Source organism: Staurois parvus, unplaced genomic scaffold (genome assembly GCF_062004578.1).
Source record: "Staurois parvus isolate SC_StPar_1 unplaced genomic scaffold, SC_StPar_1.0 ptg000362l, whole genome shotgun sequence".
In the NCBI taxonomy this organism is placed as follows: domain Eukaryota; kingdom Metazoa; phylum Chordata; class Amphibia; order Anura; family Ranidae; genus Staurois; species Staurois parvus.
The window spans coordinates 237646-255287 of NW_028318158.1; the positions used below are offsets into that span (position 1 = coordinate 237646).

Below are 17642 nucleotides of genomic sequence, written 5' to 3' on the forward strand. Positions count from 1 at the left end.
GGTCTTATTTGTTTTATTTTCGGGGAAACACAGTAATAATGAACTATGGGGTTGATTTATATGGTGCAGCTGTGCATGGTAGCCAATCAGCTTCTAACTTCTGTTTTTCAATTAAGCTTTGACAAAAGTTATGGAAGCTACTTGGTTTCTATGCAGAGCTCCATCAGATTTTGTATGCTCCAGTTTTAGTAAATTAACCCTATTCTTTTTATATTTGTTTGATATACTTGGTAGTAAAAAAAAACTATATATTTTGTAAATTGGAACCCCAGGATCTTGCCTACTTTGTATGTCTAGATTCCTCTCCCCACACTTGATTAAACCATTGTGAAATCTTCAACACTGACGCCTTACTTCTATGTAAAATGATACTTTTGTTCACATCATCAGTGCTGTCCCAGGGTACCGAGAGAAGGATACCTGCTGGCGCGTCATGTCATAATCGCAGGGGAAAATATGTACTACATATATCATAAGGCAATGGGAATGCACAACGTGGTGAACATGTACAGTATTTGGCGGGACTCTGGGCTGTCTCCTGATTACATGTAAATGGCCACATACTAGCCACACACTGGTGTAAGGGAATCAGCAGTTGTAGGTGAGTCGCAAACAGGGGTTGTGCCAGTAGTACCCATCCACACAAAGGAGGAACGGTGTATTTATCCACACTTATCCTTTTGCAAAGTACAGCTATGAAGAAGCAAGTCCAGGAGCTATTTTTCCATAGGGTGTAACAGCTGCTCCTGGTCACACAAACAGAAAGAAACAATAAGGGACCCGTTTGGGAAATACAATACATCTAAAATGGATTGTAGGAAGAAAGGGATGAAATTTTTACACAAGGAAGGCAAATACCTTGAAAACAGTGTTGAACTCCTCCTGGCCGAAGTTCAGCTTCAAAACTGCATATGTCGTATGCCCAGTAGAAGCAGTTCTGGCATACCGTTCTAGATTTTCACACCTCTTAGGCTGTATTCACATTTGGCATTTCCAGAACAGATGACAGTGCACAAAAAATAGCATATTTTACCGCTTGTTTCGGAAACAAGCTGCAACTGTGCATCACACTTCCAGTGCAATATATTGGTAATGGCATACCAAGTGCGGGTAGCAGGCGCACTTTTGCCATGCGTTTTGTTGCGCAGCAAACACATTAAAACGAGCTATGCTCCACTTAAAAAAAAATGTTTTGGACCTTCTTTGGGGAATCTGTCGCGTGTAAGGCAGCCCATTCAATGAATAGGCTGCCTATGTGTGACAAGTGGAAATGCACCAAATCACGCACAGAAAAAAAAACAAGCAGGAATGCTAGTTCCCACTATGGTTAGGTGTGAACCTGGCCTTCAAGTGAATGGGCTGCCCTATGAGCAATGAGTGGGGATGCTCAGAAAAACATGCAAGCAGGAACATGAGTTCTCGCTACACTCAGGTGTGAAGCCAACCTTTTGGTAAGGAAACCTTTGTACAGTGGTAGGTAAAAACAGCTTTGGGGGCATGCATTAAGTAAACTTTTGTAGCTTAATCTATGCAACATTTTTTTCTTCTGTATATTTGCAACCCCTGTGATAGGAATCAGCCTCCTTACACCCTGAGTGCCAGTTCACATATATGCAGATTGGATGCGGTGTGAGCTGTATCCAATCAGCATGACATGTGAAGTAACATTGCTTCCTATGATGCCTGTTCACATATGACTGGTGCACTGGTGGTGCGGATTCAGTGTGGCTTGAAATACAGTCCTGCACGATTTCTGAGCAGGGTGGATTACAGGCTATTGGCTTCTATGGGAACCATTCCCAAACTGCACAAGTGTGAACAGGATAAAATCCTTGTGACGGGAGTCACTTTGGGAGGGGGGCTCATGGAACCCAGCTTATTTTGCAGAGGTGTCAGCTTCCCATATCCCTCTTATGTGCAAGTCACCCTGTGTTTCTTAGGTGCACAGGGTGACTAATGGACGCTGAAAATGCGGTTGGAATTACTTCAGATGCGACACCCCCCTCCCCACACACCCGATGCCTATTGTTGATCGTAATATCCGGTTTTCGTTTTTGCATGCATTAGTATTATTAGGAAACGTAATGTATATTAGGATGCTACAGTTTTTGGGGTAAGCGGCGTTATGCATGACGTGGTGGTCTGGAGATTCGTCCTCCACGCACATCACGTCAGGCATCATACCGCTGAGCGAATGTATTTATTTCTGAATGTATTTATTGTATGCTTGGAACTGTATTGCAATGTGGTGCGCTGCGTCGCAGTACAGGGTGAGATGTACCCCGATTACAAGTAACATGTTGTTTTTGATGCTTCTGTAATAAAAGTATCTTTTCAATCAAAAAAAGTAATATTTATTAGCCATATGAAGACTATTCCTGGTTGTTGATTCTGAACTAGACATGTGAATTGAAAGAGCTGGTCACGCTGGCCTCTCCTCTACTCCAGTGTAGAAGTCTGACCATCTGCTCTGTAGTGAGATTCTAATTCATCAAACCATTGTCTAGGTGTGAATTCCCATTCACCTTTTGTTTGGATCACCCAGCTAGCTAACCTAATTAACTTACTGTTTAGAGTGTTAAGTCTATTTCTGTATATAGCTGTGATTGGATATGATAATGTGATCAGTCTTAGTTTGTATTGTATAAAAAGCCCGTTTGATTTTAAAATAAAGAGTTCCATGTTCAAACAGACTGGTGTCGTCTAGTCTTGTATGGTCGGCTGTGGAGTCTGTGGTCGGTGTTCTGACGGGGAAGCAGTATTCTAACGGAAGTACTCAAGCGCAGTCTGGGTCGGTTCCGATACAATCCTGACCTAATCTTGTCCTGAACCTGATGTATTCCTGACATGAACCGCTGAACAACTACTATGCCAATTAGCTGTGAAACCTGAGCTTCAATCCGCACAGCACATGTGTGAATCAACTCTGAGCCTCCAATCCTTGACAGCCAATTGAGACAGATTTGCACTGCTCTGGGACAGAATTATTATTGAGATGAGACGTATTTTTATTTCAAACACATGCATATTGAAGATGTTAAAGCCCAACTCCAAGCAGCTAAAGAATGAATCCTTGTAGTGGGGCTGCATCTGTACTGCAGGGGTTAAATGCTTGTTTAGGTCTACAGGAACAATAAAGTAAGAGTTCCTTACCCGATTCTTCACCCTTTTTTCCGCTGCTAGACTGGTCCCAGCAGTCTCTTCACCACCATGCTTTATTATTATTATACAGGATTTATATAGCGCCAACAGTTTGCGCAGCGCTTTACAAAATGAAGGTAGACATTACAGTTACAATACAATTTGGTTCAAGAGGAAACAGAGGGCCCTGCTCGTTAGAGCTTACAATCTAAGAGGTCTCAGATCCTGACGTCATGAAAACCAAAGCAGGGTCCATATCCCTGCCATGGGCATGATGATGCTGGGAGACCACTACCTGAGACCTAGAGTACCGTCTGCTGGGGAGTGAAGGATCACCCAAGTAAAAGGGCTTCTCCTCTCCCCTCGCCCTAGAAAAAAACAAGCTATTAACTACTACAGACAGAATGCTGGGGTTTCCTCCCTTTGTATGGTTCCATATATAGACATCCCCATGCTTGCAGACAACTATCAGAAAAACAAAGGGAAGTTCAACAGGTTTAAAAAGACAGCAGGAGACAGCCTCTCTCAAAACTTTCTCAAGAAGGAACCCTAAAACAACTTTCAGCTCTTTGGAAACCCCTACTAATAACTACTATAGCTACAGCTCGTGGTACATTAGCATAGATGCCTTAATTTTCTGGAAAGTCCTGCATCTCAGGCCTCTGTCCCAATGATACGGTGTCCCAGGATCCCAGCACTATCCTTAGAGTTACTAAGCATGCACAGTAATTCAAAACATGGATTTAATTGCGGGGATTGTAGCTTTGAATGGGTAGATCCTGCATATTTATGGGCGGACTGTACCAAGCTGTGGGCATGGTCCAGGCAGGAACACACACAAAGTAGGAGTGTCAACTGTAGGCCACTGATGGGGAAAAGTTTCCTGGATAGTGAAACGAATATGTTGGTATGTATGAGGCTGGTGGGTAGTGGGAAGAATGCTCCTTACACTGGTGGATAAAGAGAAGAACATTCCATACATTGGTGGACAGTGGGAAGAATTCCCTTATAGATAGCTAAAAAGATTATTGGTGTAAGGGGTTACTTATTTGAGAGGAAGAAAATGGCCATTGCTCAAGGAACCCCTAGCACATTCTGGAGAAACCTTGGATATCCGTGGAACCTTGGTTTAGAAAACTTGGAAGGAGAAAAAAATGGAAGCTCGTTTGATGTGCCCCAATATATATTAGGGCTGCAAGAATAGTATGCCTTAAATTTTCTAAAAACTGAATTTTTCTTTACATAATATGCCAGGTAGCCTATATTAAATAAAACACATATTTTGAAGGACAGTATAAAAAAACTTCACATCTTCACCGCAAAGAATGGTGCTTGTTGAACCTTCCTGTAGCCCTGTAAATACTCCATATACATAGTGCGAGTGCCCCTACTCACACACAGTCTGTGCCTTACCTGCTAGCAGTTTTTACCGAGCAACTTTTCTTATGTCCTCGATCTGACCGGGCATCTCGTAACAGCTGGAGAAAGAAAAAAATAAAACCTTAAGAATACTTTTTTATGGAAGCAGACGCAATTTGGTTGAAGCAAGTATACAAAAACTGGGCAAAAATATTTGTAAAGTAATGTACATACTGTTATGATCCACCCATTTTATATTGTCTGCGCCAGTAGCGAAGATGACAACACCTAGTAAAGACTACAATTCTGTGCTACTATCTGGTCTTGCTCTTTAGGCTTCTATTGAAAAATGGAACACTGTTGATACCCACCCGGGGAGCCTTCACCTCTTGAGAGGTAAACTGGGTGCACACTGCTCCAAGCAGGCTTATATAACCAAAATATCTTTCTGCTGTATCTCTGGGTGCCAGCATGGATAACAGCCGCATATATTATTATTATTATTATTAATATTATTATTAAACGGGATTTATATAGCGCCAACAGTTTGCTCAGCGCTTTACAATATAACGGGAGACAACACAGCAACAATACAGTTCAATACAAGAGGGATTTGAGGGCCCTGCTCCTTGGAGCTTACAATCTACGAGATCACAGTAGACACGCCCACCATAAGCATGATTCCAGTTTTTGGCTAATGTGACAGATTACAGGTAATAACATTAAATATGTTCACGATATATAATCCAACACAATCTATTATGTAGATGACTGCCAATTAAAGAAGACTTTCCACAGTTTTTATTTTACCATCAAAAAATACTAACAGGAATTTACTTTGTCTGCCAAATTAAATTATTAAGAAAGGCCAGACAAGGACCTTTCTCAAGGTTGTGTAATTATTTGCGTCAGTTTTTTTTTTTTTTTTCAATACTACATCATTTTTTTTTTGCTGTTTAATTCTACTTTGACTTTTTGTCTCTATTTCAAGATCACAACTTTTCCTTTTGAAATGTTGTCAATTTCAGACAAGTTTTTGAAGTTGGGTAATATAGGGAGGAGCATGGTCAAAGGAGTTCCTAAGATAAACTGACTTTGATAGCATTTTGGATAACAAAAAAAATCATCACAAATCAGCATGCAAGATTTATTCTAAATAAAAAAACATGTAAATAAGACATTGTTCTAAGGAAAATGGGGGAGACATGTTTATCAGTCTATGATATCGAAGATGTCGCAGTGTACAGGTGACCATCTCCTGGGCTAGAGGACACAGTGTCACATTGTCCGCTGTCACATAGTCAATCTCCACCGTCACATTAACAATCAAATTCAAGGACATCTGTTGCAAGTGACGGTTTCCTGATACTGACCGAGTAAATGAATGCTCTTCAGGCTGTTTACAGGTGGGTTGCATGACGATAACAGATAGCCTATCAGATATTTTATACCAATCGTATATAGATGTCAATATGCATATACTGCCGTAGCTCAGGACTTTCCAAATAACATGACCCTGTTGCTCTGTCAAAGAAAGTTTAAAAACGATCTCTAGGCAAATAATAAAAATTATAATTTAGTTACTGATTCATTAAGGGAATACTAATAAACTGGATTACCCTGGTACCCCACACACAACATAAGATTATTTGCAAAAACACACCACAGATTTTAACAGTTGAACAACATTTAGATTTGCTGATAAAACATGATTTTATTATCAAAATTGTTAAACAAAAACACAATCAAGTCACAAATTAATGTTTGACCCAGAATTATACCTTCATAACCAAAACTGGAGAGATTTACCTTTAAAGTGTTCGTAAAGACTCAAGGTTTTTTTTTTTTTAATTTCATGTATTCTATCAATAAAGGTAAAAAACCTTTTCTGTGCAGCAGCCCCTCCAAATACTCACATAAGTCCCCTCTTGATCCAGGGATGTGCACTGGAGTCTTGGCTATCCCGGGACTCCCTCTTCTCATTGGCTATCAATCACAGCCAGTGAGCCAAGAAGAAGAGAGAGGGGGTGGGGCTGAGTTGTGGATCCGTGTGTGAATGGACACATGAAGCAGTGGGTGCCACTATAGCAAGCTGCTTGCTGTGGGGGCACCCGACAGCATTGTTAACATCAAACATGATGTTTTATCAACAAATATTTATGTTGTGGGACCAATAAAGTCAATGGTGTGTTTTTGCTAATAATCTACAGATTCATTAATAATAACTTAATTTATTTTTAAATATAGCCAACATAAGTACTTGAACCCGTCTTTACGCTACAGTAGTACCATGTTCAACAGGATTAGGACTGCGGCAAGTAGGGCCAGTAATAAGGCTCTACTGCACATTCAAACTCTCCAACGACCTGCTAACCGCCAAAGTTAATGGCCACTATTCAGTGCTCCTACTCCTTGACCTCTCTGCGGCCTTCGACACAGTCGACCACCCCCTCCTCCTCAAAAAACTACACTCCCTCGGCCTCAGAGATTCTGCTCTCTCCTGGCTCTCATCCTACCTGTCACAACGCTCCTTCAGCGTTACCTATAATGCTACCACCTCCCCCTCACTCCCCCTCTCTGTTGGGGTCCCTCAAGGCTCTGTCCTCGGGCCCCTTCTCTTCTCCATCTATACCTCCTCCCTTGGCCAACTCATACACTCTCACGGCTTCAACTACCACCTCTATGCCGACGACACACAAATCTATCTCTCAACCCCCCACCTCACCCCCTTGGTCTCAGCCCGAATCACACACCTACTGAGCGACATATCAGACTGGATGTCACTCCACTTCCTTAAATTGAACCTCTCCAAAACCGAGTTTCTTGTCTTCCCCCCAGCCCGGACACCACCCCCCATTGATTTCTCCGTCACATCCAACAACGCTACCATCAAACCCGCCCTGCAGGCCAGAGTACTAGGTGTCATTCTGGACTCCAACCTATCCTTCCAGCCCCAAGTCCAATCTTTAACAAACTCATGCAGACTCCACCTCCGCAACATCGCCAAAATCCGCACGTTCCTAACCCCAGAAACCACTAAACAGCTCATCCACTCCCTCATCATATCACGACTCGACTACTGCAACTCCCTCCTCACTGGCCTGCCTCGCCGCTGGCTATCCCCGCTTCAGTCGATCCTGAATACGGCTGCCAGACTCATTCACCTTTCCAACCGCTCTGTCTCCGCCACCCCCCTCTGCCAATCCCTCCACTGGCTTCCGATTGCGCAACGGATCAAATTCAAAATCCTAACGCTGACGTACAAAGCTGTCCACCATACTGCCCCGTACTACATCTCTGACCTAATATCCAAGTACCGCCCAGCACGCACACTCCGCTCCTCACAAGACCTCCTTCTCTCTAGTTCCCTGGTCTCCTCCTCCCATGCCCGCCTCCAGGACTTCTCCAGGGTGTCACCCATCCTCTGGAACTCCCTGCCCCAACCCATCAGATTATCACCTACTCTCCTCTCCTTTAGGCACACCCTGAAAACCCATCTCTTCAGGGAAGCCTACCCCACCCCCTGCTAACTTGCCGACCTCCTCCACTCTTCCTACCACTCCATCCCCCACAGCTATCTCCTCTTGTGCCACCACCCCCTCCCTCCTAGATTGTAAGCTCGAAAGAGCAGGGCCCTTGATCCCCTCATGTTTTGCATTGTATTGGTATTGTTCTGTCACATGTTCTGTCCCCCTTTGTAAAGTACAGCGCTGAGGGAACTATTGGCGCTTTATAAATACTGTATAATAATAATAATAATAATAATTCCAGAGCACACTTCGCATTTACAGCCCTAAAGAACACAATGGTGTTCCCTCTTGAAGTGCAAGGGGGTGTTCTTCTTAATGGCTGCTCTGTCATCGTAAAAGAAAAGACAAAGCCAAGAAAAGCATATGCAGTTTTTCTGGCAAGTCGCTGTCATTATGGAAGTCATAAACATGTATATTAGCAGAAGAGGCAAAGTTTTAAATATCCTTAACAAGCTGTTAAGGAGCTTTGAATAAGCCATCAATGACCATTATAGCTGTATGTACTTTGAAGTAATATGTCTTTAAGACTAGATCCAACTTTTGTAACATGGTACACCTGTATTTGTGGTGTAACATAACATATTGCTAAGCAATCCCCTCCCCTCCATGATAGCACAGTCACTGTCAGTTTTGAAATCTGCGCAGCTATGCGGGCAGAGATCTGTGAATGAATGAATGAATGAACTACAAGTCCCACCTCTCACTGCAGCAGACAAACTTGTAGATTTCAATTAAAAAAAGTGCTGTAATCACTGCACTCGTAATCCATTAACAATTCCTCCAACTCTTCACCTGAAAGCCTGTATCTTGGTATGGGCATGGAGCTAGAAGAAGAGTCTGCAAGAGCCTAGCATTGCACCTGTGATTCAATGATCGCATGTGCAGTGCTTTGTAGACTCCTCTGAAAAACATAATGCATACGGTTTCTCCTGCAAAAAATATGAGCATTTATTTATCTATTTTAAGGTGAACTTAGCCTTTAATTTCCTCCTGAAATATAGCTGTACAAACCCTGACACGCTGTATATCTTCTTGCTGGTGAGGGAGCTGCACCTGGGGACCTGCAGTGTATGGATATCTCTGCTTCTGTTTTATCCCTTCTGTGGGTCTGTGCTTCTTCCATCTTTTCTGCTGCTTCTTGATCATTATCTCACCATTTACTAGATGAACAGTTATCAGGAGGGCGGCTCTGACATGAGAGAGTAAAGCCCTGCTCCTCTACCAAGATGGCCACCACCACCACAAAAAGACACAGCGCAGAAAAAGGCACACATCAGCTGTAGGGAAACCATAAGCAATAACGGTCACTAGTCATTTGCCCCCTGCTTGCCATTTTTTTTTAGGCACAGCTTACACAGTACAAGTCCTCTTTAAGACCACTAACCAATGTAAATAGCTAGCCTTTCACAAGATTAAAGTTTGGATTTTTCACCAATATATCATACTTACAGCAATATGCTAAATTTTACAAGTATTAATAATAACCCATTCAGCTCCCCTCACTTGGCTCTCAGTAAGGAGACAGTGATTTGAGATGGCCGGTGATAGGCGACAGACGGTAAGCGGTCTGCTCTGCCCTGCGCATATTATACAGCGGCCCCATCAGATGAGACGCTGGACACCTTTATCTTGCACGCAATGAAGGATTGCCTTTCCACACTTCGAATTTCAAACACAGTGAAATGTCAGGATTAAATATACAAACAATAATAGATTGATTTATGAGAATACAGTGCACTCCACTGGCCATGAATATAAAGGACACACAGTTCTGCATATCAGTGCTGGACACAGAGTGCCTGACCACATAGAAATGTTCTGAGCTATTTAATGATCCTACATAACTATCACATTCACAGCTCACAAGTGCCCCTCTTTAGAACACAGATTCCGGTTTCTTCTTGACCTGTCTCTTTTTTAGATCCAATGTAAGGGTCTCCTAAAATGTATACTCAACTCTATAAAGTCTTTATATTTGCATCCAAACTATACATTGGTGCATTGTTCACACTTTTAAACTCTAGTATACCAGTACAGCAGAAATACTGCCCATGCAAACCAGTTAAATGATCTTAATTTCATACTACAGAAACATATACAAAAACCTGGAGTGCCCCTTAAAGCACTGCAGAACTTTCCCCTGCAGTCCAAAGCAGTCCTGGTGCCAACATTGAAACAAGCTCATGCAGGTTAGCTGAAACAGGTCGGAAAACAGAAGGAGGACCCAGCCACTACATAGAGAGGTAAAGATAGGACTTCAGCCTGAACGCCTCCTGGCTATATATAGTGGCTGGGTTACAGTGTGCAGCGTTTCCACATTCTGTATTCCAATCTGTTTCAGAAACATAATGGTGTTTGGCAGGGGCGGACTGACAACTCATGGGGCCCCAGGGCAATAGGGGATCATGGGGCCCCCGTGTCCTTGCCCAAACTCAAAAAAGCCTATGAAAAAGGTACCAGGGGCATCTCATGGGGCCCCCTACTGACCTCGGGCAGTGCCCGAGTTTCCAAATGGTCAGTCCGACCCTGGTGTTTGGTTTCTAATAGCAATATTAAAAAAAAAATTACCATCACTGTGTTTAAAGCAGACCTGAATCAGACCTAAACCTATATACGTAAAAGCAGGCCTATGGTGCTTTTTGGGGCCACATGTGACCTTCCTACTATTTCTTTGCTGTCGTAAGTTGTTTAAGAATTTTAGAGAGACACTGTCATTAATAACACATATTTACAGGTTTATAGACCCTTAAACAGTACACTTGCAAGAAGTCACAAGTCATCCTAATTATTTCCATGCCTTTTCCACCAAAATATTTGTGTCCTGCCCCGACATCAGCTCCTTTCAAATCCATTTCCCCAAACATTAGCAGAGCAAGTCCTTATCTTCAATGTTATCTTCAGTCATATTGCTGAGCCTGCTGTCAGGAGAATGCCTGCACTCACTCACACAGCTGCTGTGAGTGGGCACACAGAAACCACACAATGCGCATGCATGGAAACCCAACACAAGAGTATAGCCTCTGCGGCTGCTGGGTTCACCACCATTGCTGGAAAACTGAAAGGCTAGCAATAAATAATAGTTTGGGGACATAGATATGGTATTCTTTTTTTTTTTGCAAATACAATGGACCTTTTTGTTTGAAACTTTTTTCTTTTTTTTTTTATGACAGCATCTTTAACTGAAAAAGGGTCCAGATGACAAAATACACACTTCTGTATGTCATTTGCTGCTCAGTACATTTTATGGCCCTTTTCTCTGATAGAACATGTAAGTTACAATTGGGTTGCAGCCCCCAATAGATATAATGTGGCCTCCTTGAAGATTTACTGGGTTTGGTCCACTGTTTCATTTGAGTGTTGCATACCTGCATTAAAGCCCATCTCTGTGAAAATGTAAAATTATCCCTTGCAATGGAGCTGTGCCCGCACTGCAAGGCTTATAAGTATGTTTTGTCTAGGGGGGAGGAGAAACCATTTTACTTACCTGATCATCTGCTCCCTTGGCAGATGGTACTCCCCTCACTCTGGTGGAGGACTGTCCCTTGACAACATCACATCCAATGCAGGACTATGGACCCTGCTTTGGGCTTGATGATAGACCACAGGAGTGAAGGATTGGGTAAGTAAGATTGACTAACACAAGAGAAAGTCACTTTAGATCTTTTAATAATTGGCTAGGATATAGTTTGCCATGCCATCTTCACTTTCTAAGTTAGGAGGAAACATCTATACTCACCTCCATGCTATTGCATCACTGTGATGCTGCAGCTGTCCCCTGCCAAATCTAACCTCAAGTACTGATCGAGCACATGACCGCTGACCCCTCAGATCTCAGTCTGATCTGAACAGAAAGCGGTGAACTTTAGCCTGCTGTCAGCAGATTCTGGCTCACAGGAGAGCACAAATAAGTGCACTCCTGTGACCCTCAAGAAAAGTATGGCCGAAAAAGCTTTGGCCATATTTCTCTACGTGTCAACTACTCACATCAGACCTCACCCACACTTCCATCTATATCAGACACCATTCTTACCTGACTATGATCTTTTCTTGCTCCGGGAGTAAACCAATGGCTGAAAAAAAAAGGAAAAATATGCAAGAATTATGCCAGTAGGATGTAAAGTAGAACTCTGAACTACGCATAAAGTTAAAACACAGCATAACTTTTCACAAAAACAATAATCCTTACAGTCAAAAAAACATTTCTGCAGGTTCTCCATCACATGATGGAAAAATATTAAAAAAACAGGTACTTCTGTGAAGCCTCACTTCTGCTGTATAAATACAAAGAGTCCATCGCAGAGTATACAGCAATGAGACCCAGTCATAGGAGGGTGCTGTGAAGAAAAGGCGGAGGGTACAGCCTAAGCATAATCCAATCCAAGATATCACCAGTACCCCATATTTAGATAGACAGCAACATTTCAAGGCCACTATGGGTCTTTTCATCTGGCAGCAGTGACAACTGCTCTGTTGGTGACAATATAGAGTCCTGTCTATTCATCTAAACATGGTGTGCTGGTCTTTTTTGTTGCATTCTATATTCTGGAGAAAAAATGTAGTAGTTCTGACTCTGAGTGAACAATGTTTGCATCTCGGGCGAACCAAAACCAGCTAATTAAGAATTGAAAAATCATAGCTGAAGTTCCGCTTTACCTAGTGTTAAAACATATGTCCCAATTCATGCCAGAATTACCAAAAGTTCACATTCCTGTAGAGCTGAAACTAGGAGAGATTGAAATCCTCGTCCACTCGCAGCCGTATATATTGGATTTGCAATCATGTAAAAGCACAGTCTCCATGAGGGACATGTATTGGATTTGTAATAAAATAAAAACATTTGGCCTCCCAGCAGATTATGTCTGCTTCACACTTTAGAACACGATCAGTATATTTTTACACTGGACTGGTTATATACAGAAAAACAAAGCTGTTGCCAGTTTAATCCCTGCTGTTTAATGGGGAATAGTCTGAAAAATATTGAAGCAGCCGCGGTGATGTACGGCGGGATGGACAGATCTCAGGAGTCAGATAACTGCACCAGCAGTAATTTTGTAGGTGCCTAACTTTTTTCAGCCTTTTCCATTGCCATATATCAATGAAATCACATGCCAACCAATGTCTATAAATCTGAAAGCTGGATCCTCATCTGCAAAGGTTGGCTACTAAAATCTAAATTTTGAAGCAGTTGTAAAATTATTTTTTTTCCCCTAAAGTAAAAAAAAAAATTTTTATTTACTGTACCTGCTCTGTGCATATGGTACTGTACAGCGCCGCCATGAACCTTTTCTTCTGGGGTCGCCCAATGGCAATCTAGGCTCTTTCTGGCATACGCCTCTTCTGTGCATGCCAGCATAGGAAGCCGCTGCCTATGGAGGTACAGATGTGGGTGCGCTCCCAAGCTGGGCTGTGTATGTCCATTGACACACACACAGTGTGGCTTGGTCCCGTCCTTGGTCCCTCCTCACTGGATCTGACTGACAGTGGCAGGAGCCAATGGCTCCTTCTGCTCTCAGCTAAGACTGTGTTAGAGAAAGGAGAGAAGACCTGAAGACGAGCACAGCTCAGGATCGATACAGGACTCATAAGTATGGATGGGGGGGGGGGGGGGGGGAGAAACAGAAGAATGCATTAAGGTAAAAATAACCTTATGACTTTATACTCACTTTAAGTGAACCTGTCATATGGAAAAAGATGCCATTCTAAGTCTTTAAAGCTGAACTCCATGCAGATATAAAAAACACAAATCAAAGTGCAACTTCTGCATGAAGGGGAAGCTTTGCTCTTCTGTCCTCCAGCCCCCTCCTCTATCACATTTGGCATATAATTTTTTTATTCTGGGGAGAGGGTACCTGGTTTTGATAATTACCCGCTCCCACTTCTGCCCGGATCACCTAGGTGATCAAAACAGAAGTTTGGACCTTCCCTCTTTGCTTGCATCCTGCTGGGACATGTCACAGGGCCCGGAAGACTGCTGAACCACAAGGAGTCACAGCCGGCTTTCCACAGTAACTATGCTGGTGTCAAGGGCCTGAAGACAGCAAAGAATTGGTCTGGGTGAGGACAGCACTGGATCCCTGGACAAGTAAGTGCCCTTTTATTAAAAGTCAACAGCTATAGTATTTGTAGCTGCTGACTTTTAATTTTTTTCTATCTAGGGTGAAGATCCTCTTTAATACATAATTAAAGGATATTTTTATTGTTTTACTATGTGCCATTGAGGCACGTTCCTGTCCTAGAAACGCAACAGGAAGTCAGAGGAAATCTTCCAAAATTCCCCTCTTGGACAATTCATAAAAAGATTTCCCCTAACCTCTTGTTCTGGAGACAATTTTGGATTTCCCTTTCACTTTCATTCTCAGTGACACCATGGTCACTAGTACAAAGAGAGGGTAAATCTCCCTGATGGGGACACTGGCAGCAATAAAAACAACCCTCCCCTACAAAAAGGGGAAAAGAGGGAAAAACTCTCCCCTGAAAAAAGGTTTTGCCTAGGGATACGTGTTAACTGCATTAGATTAAAACCAGGTCTCCCACCCTGCCAGACAGTGCTGCTTGGCAGGCCTATTTTAATTGCAGGACTGGATGGACAAAAACACAAATCTTTGGCAGCTTAAAGCACAATTATATAGGTATTTCATCATTTCTCATCATGCATTTAGCCCTATGCCTGAAGCTCAGCTTTAAAGTAGTTCTGCAAGAACAGAGATATGCAGGTCCTTGGGATGTAATAGGCAAGGTGACAGAGTCTTTTTAAAGCCCCAAGCAAGTAAAACATATTACCCTTGCAGTGTTGTTAAGCCTAGGGGTAGAGGAATAGGCCGTAATACCTAATTCTTCACTCTGACAAGTTCCCTCTGTCTGTGTGACAGGTCCCCAGAAGCCTCTTGTCCAAGGCACTCCAGGCAGGCGATTGCACGATGATGTCATCAAGTACAATGCAGAACCAAGAATTTTTCAATGAATGTGAGGATCTGCTCAAAACCTTGAACTTTGGAGAGAAGGGGAGAGCACCGCAGCAATGAATAGGGTAAGTAATGCATCTTACTGCTCTACCCTTAGACTTAAAGTGATCGTAAAACCCCTAAAATAAAAAATGAACAAAGCATATCCTTCTATAGTGTGTACTTGCCTGAAACCAAAACATCAAGAGTGATTTCTAACTTCTCTCTCCACTGTCTGCAGCCTGCATATGTAATATCTGATCCTTTATCCGATACTGGGCACTCTCTGGGAGACAGCCCTACCCCTTTTTCCTCAGCACACAGCAGGTGATTGACAGTCTCCGCTGTGCCCATTTCCCTATGAAACTGTGTAGAAAGAGGTATGTCCATTTCCTCCACTCAGATCTCAGATTACACTCAGATCTCTTCTCTGTGCTATGCAGTGTCTGACATCAGATCTCTGCCCCCTGCCTAATGAAGCCCAGAAATGCTGTGTAAACTGTGCACTTTGAATAGCTGTAGAGGAGAGAGGGTTGCAGACAAACAGATACAACTTATTTAGGAAGGTTTGTGCCATCTCTGTGTATCACCTGAGGCCAGTCACTTCACTGGGCATATGTAAGGGTTTAAAACGATTATATAACCCTTGCAGTGTGCGATGCCCACTCCAGGGGTATATTATAAGAATCCTGTAATTTACTTTAATTCTGTGTTCTTATTTATAAAATATATTTTTAAATGAATAATTGAACTGGACTATAGCTACTAGTGGAAGATGGCAATGGTCTAGAGAGACGTTTACACACATGGACGGTGTGGAGAAAGTTTAAATTATTACCACAATTACTGACCTATATCCAGTAATCTAACTTACAGAATTCTACTTTAATTGCCATGGCACAACCTTCTCTGTAAAAAAAGGCTCTGCTGTAATTTGTAAGGTGCATAAAATGATGGTGCCCATTACAAAAAAAAAAATGAACACAGTGGTTTGACCTAAAATTGTTAAAATAATGATAGCAATTTCAAAGCTATAGGGGTTAATTTAAGTGTAGAATATGCAGAAGAAAGAAAGCAGAACATAAGCCCTCTGGCTCTTCTTGCCATGGCTAAAAAGAGGCCATTTTTCGCCCGGCCGTCCCTCTGTAGAAGCCGGTTACAGAGAAAGCTCTTTGTTATAGCTGTAAGTTCATGAGAATTGATGCTAGTCATTAATCTCAGATGCAGAACCCTAGTCAAATGCTTTGTGAAAGTCCACGTTTGACATCCACATTATTCCCCCAGTCAAGCGTATCTTATTCCAACGCACAGCATAATTAATTGCTCCTGCATTTAACCACTGAACTGGCTATATTTGTAGGGGATGTAAAGTGCTCTGACCTTTTGCATAAAAATTCAAATTCCCAAAGGACAGATAACAATACGGCAATATAACTAAAAAATTTCAAAACAGATTTATTAAATGTGATTGACCCACTTTTGCAAATCGATAAGCTTTTATATGTATGATTGCACGTACGACACGGGACCTGCTTACCAAACAAGGAAACTGCTAAGGCATTAAAGCAGTGATTTGCACCTTGCAACATAATAAAACCTGGAACTCCATTTGTATACCCTGCAAAATACAGGGAGAATGGAGGATGCTTCCAGTGAGTCCATGATTACAGCTAAATGCCAGGAAGATTAAAAAAATACATAAAACACAAGTTAATGCAGATGTATTCATAAAAATATTTATACTGTATTTTTAAAGAGCAAATAGTGAAAGTACCTGAAAAAACTTGGTACCAGGCTCTTGTAAACCACTTTACAGCAGAGCTCAGACTGAGAGGGGAAAGCAGCACATGGAACAATTAGTTGTGCTGCAGTGCTTATGTGTTATAAAAAAAACACGCTAATAGAAAAGTGTAAACACAAAAGAAAAGGCACACCAGCCTAGAGCATTACCTTTATACAGTATTTATTAATAAATCAAAATGATTATTATACTCACAAACCAATGTGAAAACAAGCTCATCAATGCAATCCAGAAACAGATACACCAAGACTACTGCACCCTTCTTATCGTGGGAAGAAGCCATGCAGGTTTATGTGTTTCAAGGGGAAATCCCTCTTCTTCAGAGCCAAAGAGGGGATTTCCCTTGAAAGGCATGTCTTTGTAGACCTGTGTGGCTTTCTGCTTTGTATTGATGAGCTTGTTTTCACATTGGTCTGTGAGTATAATCGTTTTAATTTTTTAATAAATGGTGTATAAAAAGGTAATGCCCTAGGCTCGTGTGCCCTCTCTTTTGTCTTTACAGTCATTAGTGTGGGACTACCCCAGTCCTAGGAGGGCAGCAAAGTGTGGTGGCCATTTAAAATGTGAAGTGAATCATAAACAGAGAGAGTTTACGGTTGCTGTGCACCACACGTGAGCGCAGGAGTATTTTTTTATGTAGCAAAATAAATTAAAAAACTGGGATGCCTGATCAGGAAAAGTTCTGTAATCTGAAAAATAGAGTCCCTAAAATAGGGTAACTCCAAGCATAATAAACAAGTAATATTCACCGACTCACTGATTGAAATGCAAAAAGTGGTATCCTCGGAACCAAATGAATATGGACAAAATAAAAAAAGAGAAACCAGGGAAAGAGATCCACTGGCATAGGGGTTCCAATGAGAACAACCG

The 17642-nt window shown here is 42.1% G+C and overlaps 1 protein-coding gene across 1 annotated transcript in view; it reads right to left on the reverse strand.

Moving 5' to 3' along the window:
* Positions 1–17642, reverse strand: part of GPATCH2 (G-patch domain containing 2) — a 209734-nt gene that overhangs the window by 61653 nt on the left and 130439 nt on the right. Inside the window, exons 7-8 of the mRNA XM_089685011.1 lie at positions 12061–12100; positions 4555–4619 (exon numbers count right to left, since the gene is read on the reverse strand). Of these exons, the coding sequence (XP_089541137.1) occupies positions 4555–4619; positions 12061–12100 (105 nt within the window). The remainder of the gene's footprint in view (positions 1–4554; positions 4620–12060; positions 12101–17642) is intronic.